At 39.5% G+C, this 15,405-nt stretch overlaps 1 protein-coding gene across 4 annotated transcripts in view; it reads right to left on the bottom strand.

Annotated features, from left to right (window-relative positions):
- Positions 1-12,190: 12,190 nt before the first annotated feature.
- Positions 12,191-15,405, bottom strand: part of LOC308401153 (neprilysin-like) — a 35,572-nt gene continuing 32,357 nt past the window's right edge. For all 4 annotated transcript variants that reach the window (XM_080889256.1, XM_080889255.1, XM_080889257.1 and 1 more), the window contains 4 exons: positions 15,210-15,275; positions 14,589-14,684; positions 14,247-14,323; positions 12,191-14,051 (listed from right to left, as the gene is read on the bottom strand). In XM_080889256.1, the coding sequence (XP_080745382.1) occupies positions 13,952-14,051; positions 14,247-14,323; positions 14,589-14,684; positions 15,210-15,275 (339 nt within the window). In that variant the 3' untranslated portion in view covers positions 12,191-13,951. The remainder of the gene's footprint in view (positions 14,052-14,246; positions 14,324-14,588; positions 14,685-15,209; positions 15,276-15,405) is intronic.

Below are 15,405 nucleotides of genomic sequence, written 5' to 3' on the forward strand. Positions count from 1 at the left end.
CTCTCAGCTGGATGGGGAACATCTTGGCGTCCCCCCGGATCAGCTGGAGAAGGGGGCTGGGGTGAGAGAATCCTGGCCTTTTCGGCTCAGACTGTTGTCCCCAGAACTCCAACCCAGATAAGCAGCAAAAAAATGGATTAATTAATTAATTGCATTTTCTTTCCATGTCAGCACTAAGAGAGCAACCGCACAGCGTTCCTTGGAGATAGTTTTATGAAAGGATCAGAACTGAGGTGCATGAAGTTCACGAGGCATCCTTTCTGTGTTAAAAGCCAGAGATATCAACCTTCCACAAAGCAAATAGTATTGTCCTATCAAATGAGAGGACATTACATGGGATGCAAACAGTAATCTATATGACTCAAGCCTCATTACCGATTCACAGCTTAAGTACCCGAAGAGCTGAGAAGCAGAGGTGTATTATGTAGAGTTCAAGCTTTCAGCAATGCTTTCCATTACCACCTTTGGTTAGTCCTTTGAATAAAAACGGGAACTGGAGGCTTTAAGAATACAGAGGAGGAACTCATAGAACTACTTTAATAAGGAGGCATTGCTTTGAGTTTGTTTGCAACCCCCTGAATCCTAAATCTGCCAGAATCATCATATGCATACAGCAATTCCACCCAAGTCCATCCCATCAAGGGCAGCAGCTCAACTATGGCTCATGCTTGTGCAGCATCACTGGGCAATGAAGGCTAGGTAGCTCATCTGTGAAGAATAGCAGTGGTTAGAGTGACAGATGATAGAAAGAGAAAGAAAGACAGTTTAAAAAGACAGAGACAGTGAGTATGAAAAAATGGAAATTGACACATCAGTTGAGTTATAAAATATGAGTAATCCTAGAGAAAGACTTCATTTTTGAGGCCACTGCTTTTGTCAAAGGCAATTGTGGGAGCATGTCTAATACCTAACAGTGATGCCTTTGATTTGTGGGAAATTAGGAGCGGTCAGAGGAAAGCCATATGAAAACTGGGGAAACTTGAAAGTTGAACATATAGAGCCTGCAAGCTTGTTATTGAGGTAGCAGTGCAACACAGTGTAATTCAAACACAAATGTGTAACGCTTCATTACTGGTATGAGCAACAAAGTAACAAAACAGTCAGTGTGTTGACAGCAATATTGTCGCTGACTTGCAATTGAAGTGTTGCTCTGACCCATGTGGACATTATCCAGGGGCTTGTGTCTACCTGCAAACTTGGAAGCATGATTGTTTGACCTTTCATTACTTCTACAGTGGAACGTTTGGGGCATGAACTTAATCTCTAGTTACCATAGACATGGCTGCTAACAGAGTGGTGCCCTTTGCTAGGCAACTCTCAGCTTTCAGACAGTCAAGGGTGACGCTGAACAGGAGGTCTGAGTTACTGTTCATTTCCTTCACTGCGAAGGTCGTATCCCCAAGGCGTTGACAAGCTGACTGGTTAAAACTGCTACATGAGTCACACAGGAAAATAACACCAAGAAAGATCAACATCAGAAATAAAGCCATACAATGAAAAATGCGTAGTATTAATAGACCTCTCTGCATTGAATCATATCTGTTATTAACCTCTGTCTCTCTTCCACAGCATGTCTTTTATCCTGTCTTCCTTCTCTCACCCCAACCGGTCGCAGCAGATGGCTGCCCCTCCCTGAGCCTGGTTCTGCCGGAGGTTTCTTCCTGTTAAAAGGGAGTTTTTCCTTCCAACTGTCACCAAAGTGCTTGCTCATAGGGGGTCATATGATTGTTGGGTTTTTCTCTGTATCTATGAAGCGCCTTGAGGCGACTTTTGTTGTGATTTGGCGCTATATAAATAAAATTGAATTGAATTGAATTGAATTAGCTAATATTAAGGAAAAGAAAACATTACATCCTTTAAAGTCCAATGTTTTAGGGGAAGCACTAGCTTTCTCAGTCTGAAATTCCAGCTCAGGCTGTGCTGCTCCCACATGAACACAGATGAGGCCATCAATCAATAACCTACCTACCTGATAAACACTACCTGGAATATATTTTACCACTGGCAAGAGTTCCTACTTCTCTCCATAAAGGTTATTGTCAGCAAAGCAGCCATGGAGCTGAAATGCATATTTGATAGAAAAAAGTGCAGTAAGAGAAATTCAAAGAATATCCAAAGTTGATTAGTTAGTACAACAGATATGCGCATGAAAATACTTCACATAAATCCTCTAATCACAAATCAACAATACAAATGAACAGTTACTTTGAGCAACAGTGGTTTCAAGTAATCTTTGTCACACTAAAGGAAAGAGGAGGAAAACAATGTAGCTAATATATAAGAATCACTGCAGCAAGGATGGAAAGTCTGATCAAGGCTTAGCAGGAGGAGAAAGAGATTACAGGCTAATATGGAGTTAACACAGGAATGGCGTAACACCCAGGTGTGCACATTCAGATCACCAGGGAAAGAGGTTTTAAAATATAGATGCTATATTTACATTTCACCTCAAAGTAAGTTGTTGCAGCAATGGTGTAAAATCATTGGAAACAGCTGTGTCAATTTCATCAACACCCACACTTTGCACTGACAGCAGACGTTGGGCACTTTCATGTAATCTTGCAATCAGCCTAACCTCATACTTTTCAGATCTCAGCATACAGACTCTGGGCCATATGTTAGCAGGTGAGGGTGCTGGATCTACAATTAGAAGGGGGGACTAGAGGGGTATTAACAATGAAAGGGCTTAGCCAGAGAAAAAGAGCTGTCATTTTCAGAAGGACAGCCTGTCAGTTGCAAGTGCTCATCCAATTACACCATGAGTGCCGTCTCTTTTGCGTTCTCGTTTTCTTCCCTTCCTCTGAATCTTCCTGTGCCCTCTGCTTTCCAGGGCACATGATCTCACTTTTCCTCTGCTCTCCTCCTTCATCCTTTGTTGGGTCTTAAAAGGTCTCCAGTAATTACTGCTCCTCTCCTCCACTCCTCTCTCCTTCTCTCGTCGACACGCCTATTTCTATCAACGTACAAAACAAAATCTGTTTCCACATCAGTTGGCATATTGCATCCAATGTGATTATTGTGCAGAAAACACAAAGTGTGGAAATGACTGACTGTGGTTTTACTGACAAGTAACCTGCCCAGACTCTGGGGAGCCACAGCTCCTGGTCAAGAAATAGTCCTGCACACTCCAAACCTTTTTTAAAAAATATATTTACACATGGTTTGTAAGAATCAAATTGATTTTAATATTTAAATATTAATAATCAGTTTCTTGTATGTTTTGGCTAATCTGTGTAGAAAAAAAAACAGACAGGTCAAAATCCACAAAAGAAACCGTTCAGAAAAATGCGTTTTATCTCACGTTGCTCTAATATTGACCCAGAGTATTGAGCTGCTGGAGAGTCAGAATACACTCTAGAGACAACATTGCCAGCCTCAGCTGTAACAGTTTCTCCCGGGAGGATAAGAGAGGAGAAGACCAGGACCCACCACAGCTGGGACTTGGTCCATAGAGAAAACAATGTGACAGCCACTGCATCACTTCCAAAAAAAATAAATAAATAAAAATAAAGGAAAATGTAAATGTTCTGTTGGTAATATAAAGTGTATTGTGAATGTTGGGTAGAGGAGAACAGGCTAAAATCAAATGGGACTGAAGAAGGGCTAAAGATGGATTGTATTCCAACTCCACCAGATTTGTTTCACCCTGCTCTGCCGGATGCCAACATCAAGCCCTCACAGCAAGGAGGCTGGTTTTGCACACATCACAACAAAAAGATTAGAACAGAGAGAAGTGCCATGTCCAGGCGAGGTAAGACACACACGTACTACCCAGAAATGAGACACAACATTGGGTGGGGGGGGGGCTCCGTTTAATAAATTTTTCCTCAACCACTCATCACATTGATATTGTTTCTCTATTTGTCTCTAGTTGTGGGTCCAACAGATTCATCCTACAAACTATTCCCTGTTCTGTTGATCGTAGGATGGATTCTCGGTTGCATAGCTGTTGTCTACTTCGTCTTCATTTTTGCTTGGGTATCTGATTTCTCTTTAAAATGTATGACATGCTTAAATGTAATACAGCAATAATGTATGTATTTGCTAGATGTTTTTAAATGTGAATACTTTTGAATAAGTTGTGAATGCCAGTGGCTTGTCAGTCAGTCAGACTTTCAGCCCACCACTCTGACTCAGACTGAACTATCTCAAAAAATATTTGATAGGTTACCATGGGGCTTTGCATAGACCTGCAAGCCCCAAGACAATGATTTGCTGTGACTTAGCTGGTCCCCTGATTTTCCTTTTTAGCACTACGTCATGGTTTCAGTTTAAAACAGAAATGGCTGGATGGCTTAAAATTTAGAAAATTTAAGATAGACATGGATGGCTCAATCTGGGTGAAATATTTTATCCTTGGCAACCACTTAATATTTCACATTTCATCAGATCAAGATGACATGTATACACAAGAGGAAAAGTACCTCAAAGAAAAAATAGTGACTAGAGATTATGTTTCAAAACCTACAAGCCAGCCTGAAGTCTCATCCTGTGTGTTGTCTAAGGGGCTTGGAAAGAAAAGCGTCTGGACTTCTTTGAGTTGCTTGAAGACGTTTCACTTCTCATCCGAGAAGCTTCTTCAGTTCTAAGGGTCAAATGGTGGAGAGTCCCAGATTTAAACCCAGTGGGAGTATCCCCCCAAAGAGGGACAAAGGACCCCCTGATGATTCTCTACCTAATCACATGAGTCAAGGTGTGAAAGCAGGTGTGGGTCACAATCAGCCAGGGTTTCGGGTGAGCTCATTATGAAACCTGGCCCCACCCTATCATGTGATTTCCTGAGATCAGATGGCCCAGGATGTGAGTGGGCGTTAAGGCATCTGGGAAGGGAACTCAAAACTGGATTATAGATGGCAGACAGTTGGTGTCGTAAACCACCGCCTCTGTTCAAAGATGGTCGCTCACAGTGGACATAGATGGCTTCTTTCACTCCTCTACACTACAATAGGTGACACGGGGGAGCCCATGAAAGATAGACGCAACAACATTGTCATCCCCTATGTAGCCGGTGTATCAGAGAAACTCAGGAGAGTTTTCTCCAAGCACGGCATCCCAGTGTATTTCAGACCCAGCAACACACTCAGACAGAAACTGGTTCACCCGAAAGACAAAACTCCTAAACACAAACTTAACAATGTGGTGTATGCTGTACAGTGCAGCGAGGAATGCTCAGACCTCTACATTGGAGAGACCAAACAGCCACTTCACAAGCGCATGGCCCAACATAGAAGAGCCACCTCCACAGGACAAGACTCAGCAGTCCATCTGCATCTAAAGGGTAAAGGTCACTCTTTCGAGGATGCTAACGTTCACATTTTGGACAGAGAGGATGGTTTGAAAGAGGAGTGAAAGAAGCCATCTATGTCCACTGTGAGCGACCATCTTTGAATAGAGGCGGTGGTTTACGACACCAACTGTCTGCCATCTATAATCCAGTTTTGAGTTCCCTCCCCAGACCCCTTAACGGCCACTCACATCCTGGGCCATCTGACCTCAGGAAATCGCATGATAAGGTGGGGCCAGGTTTCACAATGAGCTCACCCGAAACTCTGGCTGATTGTGACCCACACCCGCTTTCACACCTTGGCTCATGTGATTAGGTAGAGGATCATCAGGGGGTCTTTTTGTCCCTCTTTGGGGGAAACTCCCACTGGGTTTATATCTGGGACTCTCCACCTTTTGACCTTAGAACTGAAGAAGCTTCTCGGATGAGAAGTGAAACGTCTTCAAGCAATTCAAAGAAGTCCAGACGCTTTTCTTTGCAAGCTCCTTTGACTACGATGACCTGGATGACTGAGAACCTTCACAGACATCCTGTGTGTTTGTTTTACTAATGCATTTTGATTTTCTTTGTTTGGCAGAAAAGTGGTATGTGAGGAAGAAATTCAATTCATCACAGAAAATAACTTCTCCTTCCAGAGGGCACGGGGAAGAAAAGATCATCTGTACGCTTCAATATTAATTTTCTATCAGATACGGTCTGGACAGACAAGAAAATGTTTGTATGAAATTAGGGAACGGTTCCCTACTGTGATTGTTTGATAATAATGTTCACATGAATAATTCTCTGTCCTGTCATATATTGTTTTTTTCAAATAAACACATTTCTGCAATTATCTCCCATTCAATTGCAGTATTTATATTATACTGTAATCACTACAACATGAATTAAAACACTTTCAGGCATCTGGGATTGAAATCCATTAACTCCACAATCAAGTAGATATCCTATTGAGAACACCAGCTGTTTTTTGTCAGATAGTGTTAAATGTGAAACATTTGCATATTTAGGCTGCTGAACTTCACTTTGTAAACCATTTCAACTTTAAAAAGAATAATGCTTCATGTTAAAAAAAACAAAGCCAAAAAAAACAAAAAACAGGAATATACTGTATTGTCAGTGTCACATAGCCACATTACTGGGACATGCCAAGTTCTGCTCAATTATAGTCTACAGTGAATGTATATAGCTGGGTGTAATTTCTGCTAAAATGATGCACCCCATTTGGTGCTTGTTCCAAAAAGTTGTCTGTGTGTGCATGTGCACGTGAGCCCTCTCTGTATATTCCTGTCATACAGCTGTGCATCAAAATTCTTTCTTAGTCTTAGGACTAGCAATATTGTTACCATGGCTACCACAAGTCTCTTTTTTTTTTAGCAGTCCCGCACTCTCAATGGCTGTGAAACCATAACTCTTGAGAGATTAGACATCTGAGGAGTACTTTTTGTTCATAATTTGTTCTAAGAAATGTAAGCACCTGATGAACTGTTGCACACTACTGAATTCAGGCAGAATTTACTGTAGCACGTCAGGAAATGTTTGAAGCCAGTATTTGGACTTCAGCTATGAGTGATCAAACATCTTAGCTCATAAGTTAAAATGACCAAACTCTGCAATGGCGCTGTCAGCTTAAAGAGGCATTTTAAAGACTGCATTTAATAAGAGGCTATTACACTGTCTGGTTTTTTACTGCAAGTTGTGTCACATCCACTTTCCAGTAAGCAAGAGGTGTAAGCCTTATAATCGGGCACAGGCCAAATAAGCCTGTACATTGAGTGTCATGTTCAATATGTGCACCAGATGCAAACATCAGTCTAAAGGGTAATGAGGCTGAGATGGAAACTTTGTATACCACAACACCGTAATAGCAGAAACACATGTAAATTATAGTGACTCGCACACACATCTTCATGCTGACAAACATGCAAACACATGCAATTACTCTGCATCCTACTTATACACATATAACCTTTCATTAAACACGCATACAATGATTTGTAGTAATTTAATAGCGTCAGGTTGCTCGTAACAGATATTTTGCAGAATAATCATGCTTTATGCTGTTAACACACCCACTGTGCTCACTTCACAGCAAACCTGCCTTACACCACCTCACATCGAGATACGCATTCTTCACAAAACTTGCAGCCAGCCTCACTTTGGCATGCCTTCCCACTAATAGATCACTTTACAGGTACACCACATGGTGCTGTGCAAAAACATGTCTTCCAGGTGTGGTACATTAACTCTAAATTAATTCTATGTGTCTACACTTGACATTACACAATTACCACCTTGTTATTTTGCCCTTGTTTAGTAGAAAAACATAAAACATGCATGAGTGGAACGCAAAACTGAGATCATTCTAATAAGATGCATCGTTCCTGTCAAACCTTACTGTAAGTATTGGATGGTAACAGCAATAATATTGCTTATTGTTTCCAATAATACCTGTAATTGTAACGTTATAGTGATGTAAGAGTCTTTTTTAGGCTTTAGGCTGATTTTGGCAGTAAATTTAACACCACTAATGATGCTGGCAATACGGCTGCAGTTCTCCTATATATAACCCTGGAACCACCTGGCCTAACAGAGGCTGTTTGATACCACCACCACCTGGGGCAAAGCCAGGTCCATTTTGGTCTTAAACTTATTTTGGGATGGGAAAAAAGTAGCTTGTATGTGGATCTAATGCTCTTGAAAGACTCATGGGGAATAAATGCATTTGTTTTAACAGTAGCTGTGGGCCAATTCAGCTGTAGTTAAGAAATCAATAGCTTCTTAAAATAAACACGGAAAATGACAGTTAAACTTGAGTCAAATCTTGTTGTGGAGTTGATACATAGTGAACAAGCCAAATATATAAAAGCACTGCCTTAACATAAGCACCATGACCAGCCAAGACAAGAGATTAAAGTAGAACTGATGGTTTTTCTTGATAATTAAAGACGGAGGTTGAAAGAATGCACATCATGTTTTAATTGTCTGATTTGATCCAAATATCTAGCAGCTGATGATTTGATGATATTTTATCAAGAGTGTTTAACAAAGCAACTATCTGGCCAGCAAAATCAGCAAACCAGCAAAATGGAAAGACTGCATTCCCAGAAAGCCCTACAAAGTGCTGCATGTCGAACTGGCATTTCTGATTGTGACAGATAATAGTGTTTCATCAGCTGAACCAATTAAGTGCTGTGACCTGTGTGCCAGTGTCTTGAAGCAGTTAATAAGAAATGCGTGGTCCACTTAGTGAGACAAAATGTAAAATTAATGGAACTGATCTTTCACCTGTTATCTGCTAAAAGAAGATCAATGGTTAGTTTAATGGCAGAACACACTAGAGTAGACATGGTTGAAACATGAAAGGGAGAGGGGGGGAAAGCATATGTGGCTGTCTTCAGATAACTGAAGTGGATGCCTAGCTGTCAGCTCAAGGGTCGATTAGAGCGAGCTACAACATGCAGTTTCACCTGCGAAAGAGAAACAAGATCCAGTGTGGAAAGTTGTGTGCAGCCAAAGTAATCAGTAATCCTCATCGGATTAAACTTTTAAACTTTTGCAGCTATCTATCCAAATGGACTCAGCTAAAAAACAAATAATAATAGGTAAACAAACAAAGAAAAAGATATTTAAAAACAAAAACAGATTTACTGAACAACCACAGGAGGTCACTGTTTTATATTAATTATGAAGTGAGCACAGACACTAATGTGAAGCCTTAAAGCTGTTGATGCAAAAAATATTTTTTAAAGTTTTATCATGTCCTTTTTTCAAATATTTTAAACTGTATTTACACATTGTCTATGCTGAGTACTTGAGGCAAACTAATACACATATGTCTTTTTTAATTCTTAAATTCTTGACAATATTTTTAGAAAAGGCATTAAACAGTTTCTTTTGATATATCTGCACTCACTAATGTGAAGCTGAAGAATTTTATATGTTAATTTATGTATTAAATGAAAACCACTAGCGACAGTGAATTGTTCCCGTGCCCGTGTGATCTTATGAATTCTTTTCTTTTATACTAATGCATGAAAAAGTAAAGAGCCATATAAAAAAAACTTCAGGGAAAACTCAACCAGTTTGAACTCAAAATGGGTGGCTATCAGCAGCCATTAAAAACAAGAGCACAGCAAGAGGGCACTTCATAATAAGAGCTCCTTTTGAATCAAGTGAGCAATAACAAGATGTGATTTCCTACCTGAAACACTTTCTCACTTATGATTCTCCTAACATATTATTTGCACGTGGCAGTGTGCCTATGCACATGTGCTTTTGTGCATACACCGTGCAGTGCCCCAAGCACTAACACACACAAGCATTCCAGAGACTGGAAGAGACACCCCCCCCCCCCCCCCCCCCCCCCCCCAAGATACACACGCAAACACACACATACCCACACACATACCAGTAGACCCACCATTAAGGTCACCCAAAGGGCGCACGATGGAAAACTGAGTAGTTTTATGACCAGAGGGCAACAGAAGGGAACTTTGTAGTGGGAGCGAAAACAAAAGAAGAGCTGGCACTGGTGACTTTCTTAAAGTTGAAATGGCAGTAGGCTTTAACATTTTAAGCCCAGAAGTGCTAGTTGTGTTGTGAAATATAAAATAAAATAATAACAGCAAATTAAAAAAAACAAAAAACAAAAAAAAACTCAAGTCACTCTTTAATGTGTTTTCGTTTAATATCCCCCCTCTGGGTTACCACAGCAGTCTACAATGTTCACAGTGCAAAATAAACTGTTCAGCCTCCTAGGAACATGCTGAGGTGTTGTAATGTTAGCTGTGATGTTAGCTAGTGTAGCTGCTAATGACTGGGAAGGTGAGAGCACGAGGAAAGTGGGTGGTGTGAACTTTCAGCTAACTGCCAAAGTGTTACAGCCAGTGGGAGCAAAAGGGGGAATCTTGGCAGTAAATAAGCAACTGCAAATAATATTCTACTGAAAACAGTAACTGAATGAATCTCAGATAGGGCAGAAATGTGTTAACCAGAAGCAGCAGGTGAAAATATCTTTGTTGGCTGTTTGTTGTTTTATGCAGTCAAGAAACACTAAATAAAGTTTGTCCTTGCTTTTTAAAGTCACCCTGTTTGACACACTGGCGACATTTTGTAGACTCCAGCATAACCCCCAAATACTTCTGGTCTGCTCTGCCAATGAGAAGCATGCACTCACGTGAAAGTTTTTATAGTGTGGTAAAGAAGAACTACAAAAATGAAGACATAAACAAAATAATTCCAGGCTTTACTTTTTGTCTATTTGCACAAGTATGTGTTTTTTGGCCCTTGCCCCTGCAGCAGCACTCTCCCCTTTCTTAAGATATTTTTGACACTTTTCTTCAGAGTTTGGTCATATTTCCTGTGCTCCTACTTGGCATCCCTGTCCCTCACATCATGTGCGTTATAATTCTCTTTGGCTCACCTCTGAACTTCTGAAGTGTTGTTTTCCTTCTTCTTCTTCTTCTTCTCATTCCCTGTACGTCCCTGACAGTTTCCCTCTCTAGTCTCAGCCAAGGTGCAAGCCATCCCCGTGCCAGGAAATGTGCTTGCTAGTTCATTGCAGCATGGGGTATATTTACTAGCAGGCAGCTTGGGAGCTGCTATAAAGATATTGCACATTCATTTGTTTGCATTGTGACTAACTTTTGGCTGGCTTCACACTCAGCTCCTACTCCCCCAATTCTTATAGGCCTAATTAGTGGGGGAAGCTGCATTTAGATTAAATATTTGCCCTCTCTGTGGAAATTTCAAAAATAAACCACTTTATTCATAATACACGCATCAAGTCAACAATATTGTGTGAGTGGAATGTAATGTATGTCCATACTTTAATCTTTACAAGGCCATCAGGGAAATGCAGATTTCAAGCTTTGATGTAGAATATTTGAATGATTTTCTGCACAATTTTATTAGGTACGCCTGTTAAACTGCTCTTTATCACAAATATTTAATCAACCAATTACATGGCAGCACTTATGTAGACATGGTCAAACCGAGCATTAGAATAGATAAGAAGAAGTTGACTTGTTGGTTTCAGATAGTATGGTCAGACTTAAACAACATAAAAACATTGATCCATCCCGGTTATGTCAGTTCAGGCTGTAGTGGTGTAGGAGATATTCTCTTGGCATCCTATCATGTCAATATGAACCAAAATTGCTAAGTAAGGTTTCCAGTGCTTTGTTTATTCTAAGAATTAGGCATTTCTGAAAAACTGAGAAGAAGAGGAAAAAAAAAAAAACATATCATCAGCTAATTATTGTAGTAAATGACTTCAGCTTCGCCCAAAATTTTGATTTCTTGTTTCTCAAGGATTTCTGACAAGATTAACCAACCTTTCACATGTTACTAGCACGTCCTTCCTATCCCAGATAACATGCATTCAGAAATATATTTGAGCTAAAGAACAAAAACACCCATGAACATAATAAGTCAAGCTGTCTGCAGACATACTGTGTTTTTTAAAGGTTTATTCTGAAAGAAAGATGCTTCTCAAGATGATAATCAGTCATTCTTAGAAAGTATCTAAATACAGGCAACTGAGGTATTTCTGTCTTTCTACAAGTGGACTGAAAGTGAGAGAAAGAAAACCGAGTGACCAATAAAGACACAAAAACAGCTAGCACAAATAGCATTGAGAATATCTGTCTATATATATATATATATATATATATATAGATGTATAGAGATATATATATATATAGATATATATATATCTCTATATAGATATCGATACATATATCTCCCGCTCGCCCCTGCAGGCAGTTTAGCTTTCAAGCTGTAGTGCTCTACCAAAGGCCTGGGAGCTTGAATATATATATATATATATATATATATATATATATATATATATATATATGTATATATATATATATATATATATATATATATATATATATATATATATATATATATATATATATATATATATAGTTTGGACATGGAAGGCGTATACAGTCTACATGGTCTACATGATCATGTACATCATTCATTGCACTAATTTCTAGCTTTTCTAGCTTTTTCAACTTACAATTTAACATTAAAAAATAAAACCACATGAAATGGTTAATTAAATTCTACTGATTTAATACAATCACCTGTATTCAAAAAATGGATGCACTTGTGATTTTTTTTAATGTTTCTGAAACTATATAAGAAGCTTAATCTTTTTGCTTTGTGCTTATAATCACCTTAAAACAAAAACAGAAAACATTGGCTATATGGCACACTTTGTAAGATTAAGCCAAGATAAAAATGGGAAATCACTATGCTTCTTCTCAATAGTTAAACATTTTATGAACACACTTATTCAATGTCTTATCAAAAGTTTGGAAGCTTAATAATACGCTCACATGAGTTTGTTAAAAATCAGATTCTTTTTTGACTTTGGCTTTTCGTACTGATAAAAACATGAAACGCAATGTGGCAATTACTGAAATCAAGCCGGGGTTATTATATAAACTGGACAGACCACGGACAGCTCTTTGCACTCGTTATGCTAAGTTAAGTCATATGGCAGCTGGCTAAAACACTGAGACGTGAGAGTGGTGTTGATTTTCTCATCCAATTCTTAACGAGAAAGCAAACGAGCATGAGAAAAAGCCGAGCTACTTGTTTAATAATACATTTTCTTATCCTTTGTTCTCCCACAAATGCACATACACACTCACACAGAGTAGCACAACTGTAAGGCATACCAATCTGCTTGACAAACAGCAGGCAGTTATAACAAATGACGTACAAAGACTGGAAAAGACACAGAGACATTCATTCACACGGAAACACTCAGGAGTCTCGAAGAACGAAAAGGGTTTGGTGTCTGTCGATTGTCGTCTTTATGACTTATGACCAGGTGTCATCTTAAAGGCAAAAACTTCATTTTGGTTTATAATCCACGTTCTGCTAATGAAGAGCAGCCACCTGCCAACTGCGGTAAAGATGTTAGCATTGATTATAGAACAGCACTGTGTAATATGCGATCGCGATTAAATACTCGCTGCTCTATATAATAAAATGACTTTTGATTTTCTATAATAATTTATCTAATCTAGTTTTATGGATGACCAAAGATTACACTATGAGTACACTGAAGAGTGGATCAGCATGTTGATGAAGGCTGAAACCAGCTGAGGTTTTATGAGAGTACAGCTCAGTCCCACATACAATAGAGTGGTTCAGCCCTGTTACATGTATATGAGTGTGAGTGGGTGTCTGGTGTATTCATATGCCAGTGGGCTGAGCACATTTGTCTGTCTGCTGCTCTTCTGCCAAATACTTTTGCAGAATTTAGACTGAAACACACTCACATGTGCACTCACAAATACACATTGGACTCATAAATGAGAAGCAAAACAAGAAAAATTGAGAGAAAAATAAAAACAAAAATACAAAAGTGATTGTATGAGTAGGAGAATAATTGGGCTGAATGAATGAACTACAGTGTCAGAGGTGGAGAGACAGTGCTCAGTCCATCCATCTACGAGGGTACAGTGTGCTGCCGTCCTTGGATGAAGTGCATACTGCAGTGTCAGTCCACCAGCCATGGTCCATCCAGTCAAGAGCTAAGGGAAGCTTCCATTTTAATGCAGCCCCCGGTGAGTTCTTCAAAAATCAGAGGGTAGAGGTACTGTAGGGGAATGGGGAGGACCCATCCCAGAGGTATGTGAATCACCACACACGGCAGATGTTGTCAGGAACCATGTAGCTGCTTTTGTTGCAGTTGAATGCTTTGGCAAATTCTGGGAAATTCTGAAGGGAGCCTAGTACCCTGTGAACGTAGAGAGGAGATTGATGGTTGGAGCTGAAGTTGTTATATTAGACGGGGACTTGAAAGTGAAATTAACATGACATATCATTTTGTCTAGGTTTTAAAATGTTAGCTACCATTGTAATTTGTTTTCTGCCCTTTGCCGGCAGCACATAGCTGATTGATGTAGAGAAAATACTCTTGGTTTGAGTTTACCTGAATTTCCCTGGACTGTGTACGTCAACTTTAATGGAATTAACAGCTTGCTCTGGCCGATGTGTTCCACACCACACCTGTAAAAAGACAGTGATTAGGATGCACCAAGAAATCTGCACATCTATCCATTGCTTAACCCAGTCATCCATCAATCCATCCATCATTCAATCAATCCACCAATCCATCCATCCATCCATCCATCCATCACGAAGCATGCACATTTTGCAGGATATTTTTCTAATGTTGCCTACAGTCCTAGGAAAGATCAGAACTACAATGCATGTGTAAAAAATGGCTTATTATTCAACAAACAACTGCTGCATCAGACAGTAAGGCTATTACCTGAGCAAAGTTTAGGAAGAAGAGTTGATCATGGGAAAGGTCAATTCCAGGCAGAGGTGGTTCCTCTCCATGCTGCTTTACGTAGTTCTTGTAGGCCTAAATCAGTGACACAATCTTACCCAGCAGTCATGTTGAATACATCCAAAAATCACACTGATTATGAAATCATAACTTATGTCACCATGTTTGCAGACAGAAAAATAAATGCATATGGATCCATCCTGTCTCCCTGAGATCTACGTATTAATTAGAAAAATAATCTAGACTTTGCGCTGAAAGAGAAAGAAAAAAAAGTGTACCGTGTATGTACTTTGTTAGACATGTATAATTTATGTGAAAATACTATACCTGCTCTTTCATGTTGCATTCAAGTCTTTGAATGTCTTTTCTGTGCTTTGCCAAGCTAAAACTGATACATCCAGCAGCGACATTATGTCCTTTATTGCTGTGTTTACAATAGCTAATGAGCCAGCCTGTGACCTAACAAAATAACTAGTCTATTAATGTTAGAAAGCAGATGACAATAGCAAGCTGCAGACTGAATCACCTCCTCTCTTATCTGTAAACTGGGCCTCTTAAACAGACTTTCTCTCTCTCTCTTTTTTTTTCCAGGCTCATTACCTGATACGCCTGTCGTATCCCTCCATTGTCAGCAATGTTTTCTCCGAGGGTGTTGTTACCATTTAACTGGAGAGGCAATATGGGGACATAGAACACAAAGATTGACAGGGGAAAAGGACAGAAGGAGGCTGTAATTTTTCCTCTGTATTTCAGCAAATCGTACATATAACTTTTGGGATATAGGAAATCATTTCAC

Source organism: Rhamphochromis sp. 'chilingali', assembly GCF_963969265.1.
Source record: "Rhamphochromis sp. 'chilingali' genome assembly, chromosome: 8".
Lineage (NCBI taxonomy): Eukaryota > Metazoa > Chordata > Actinopteri > Cichliformes > Cichlidae > Rhamphochromis > Rhamphochromis sp. 'chilingali'.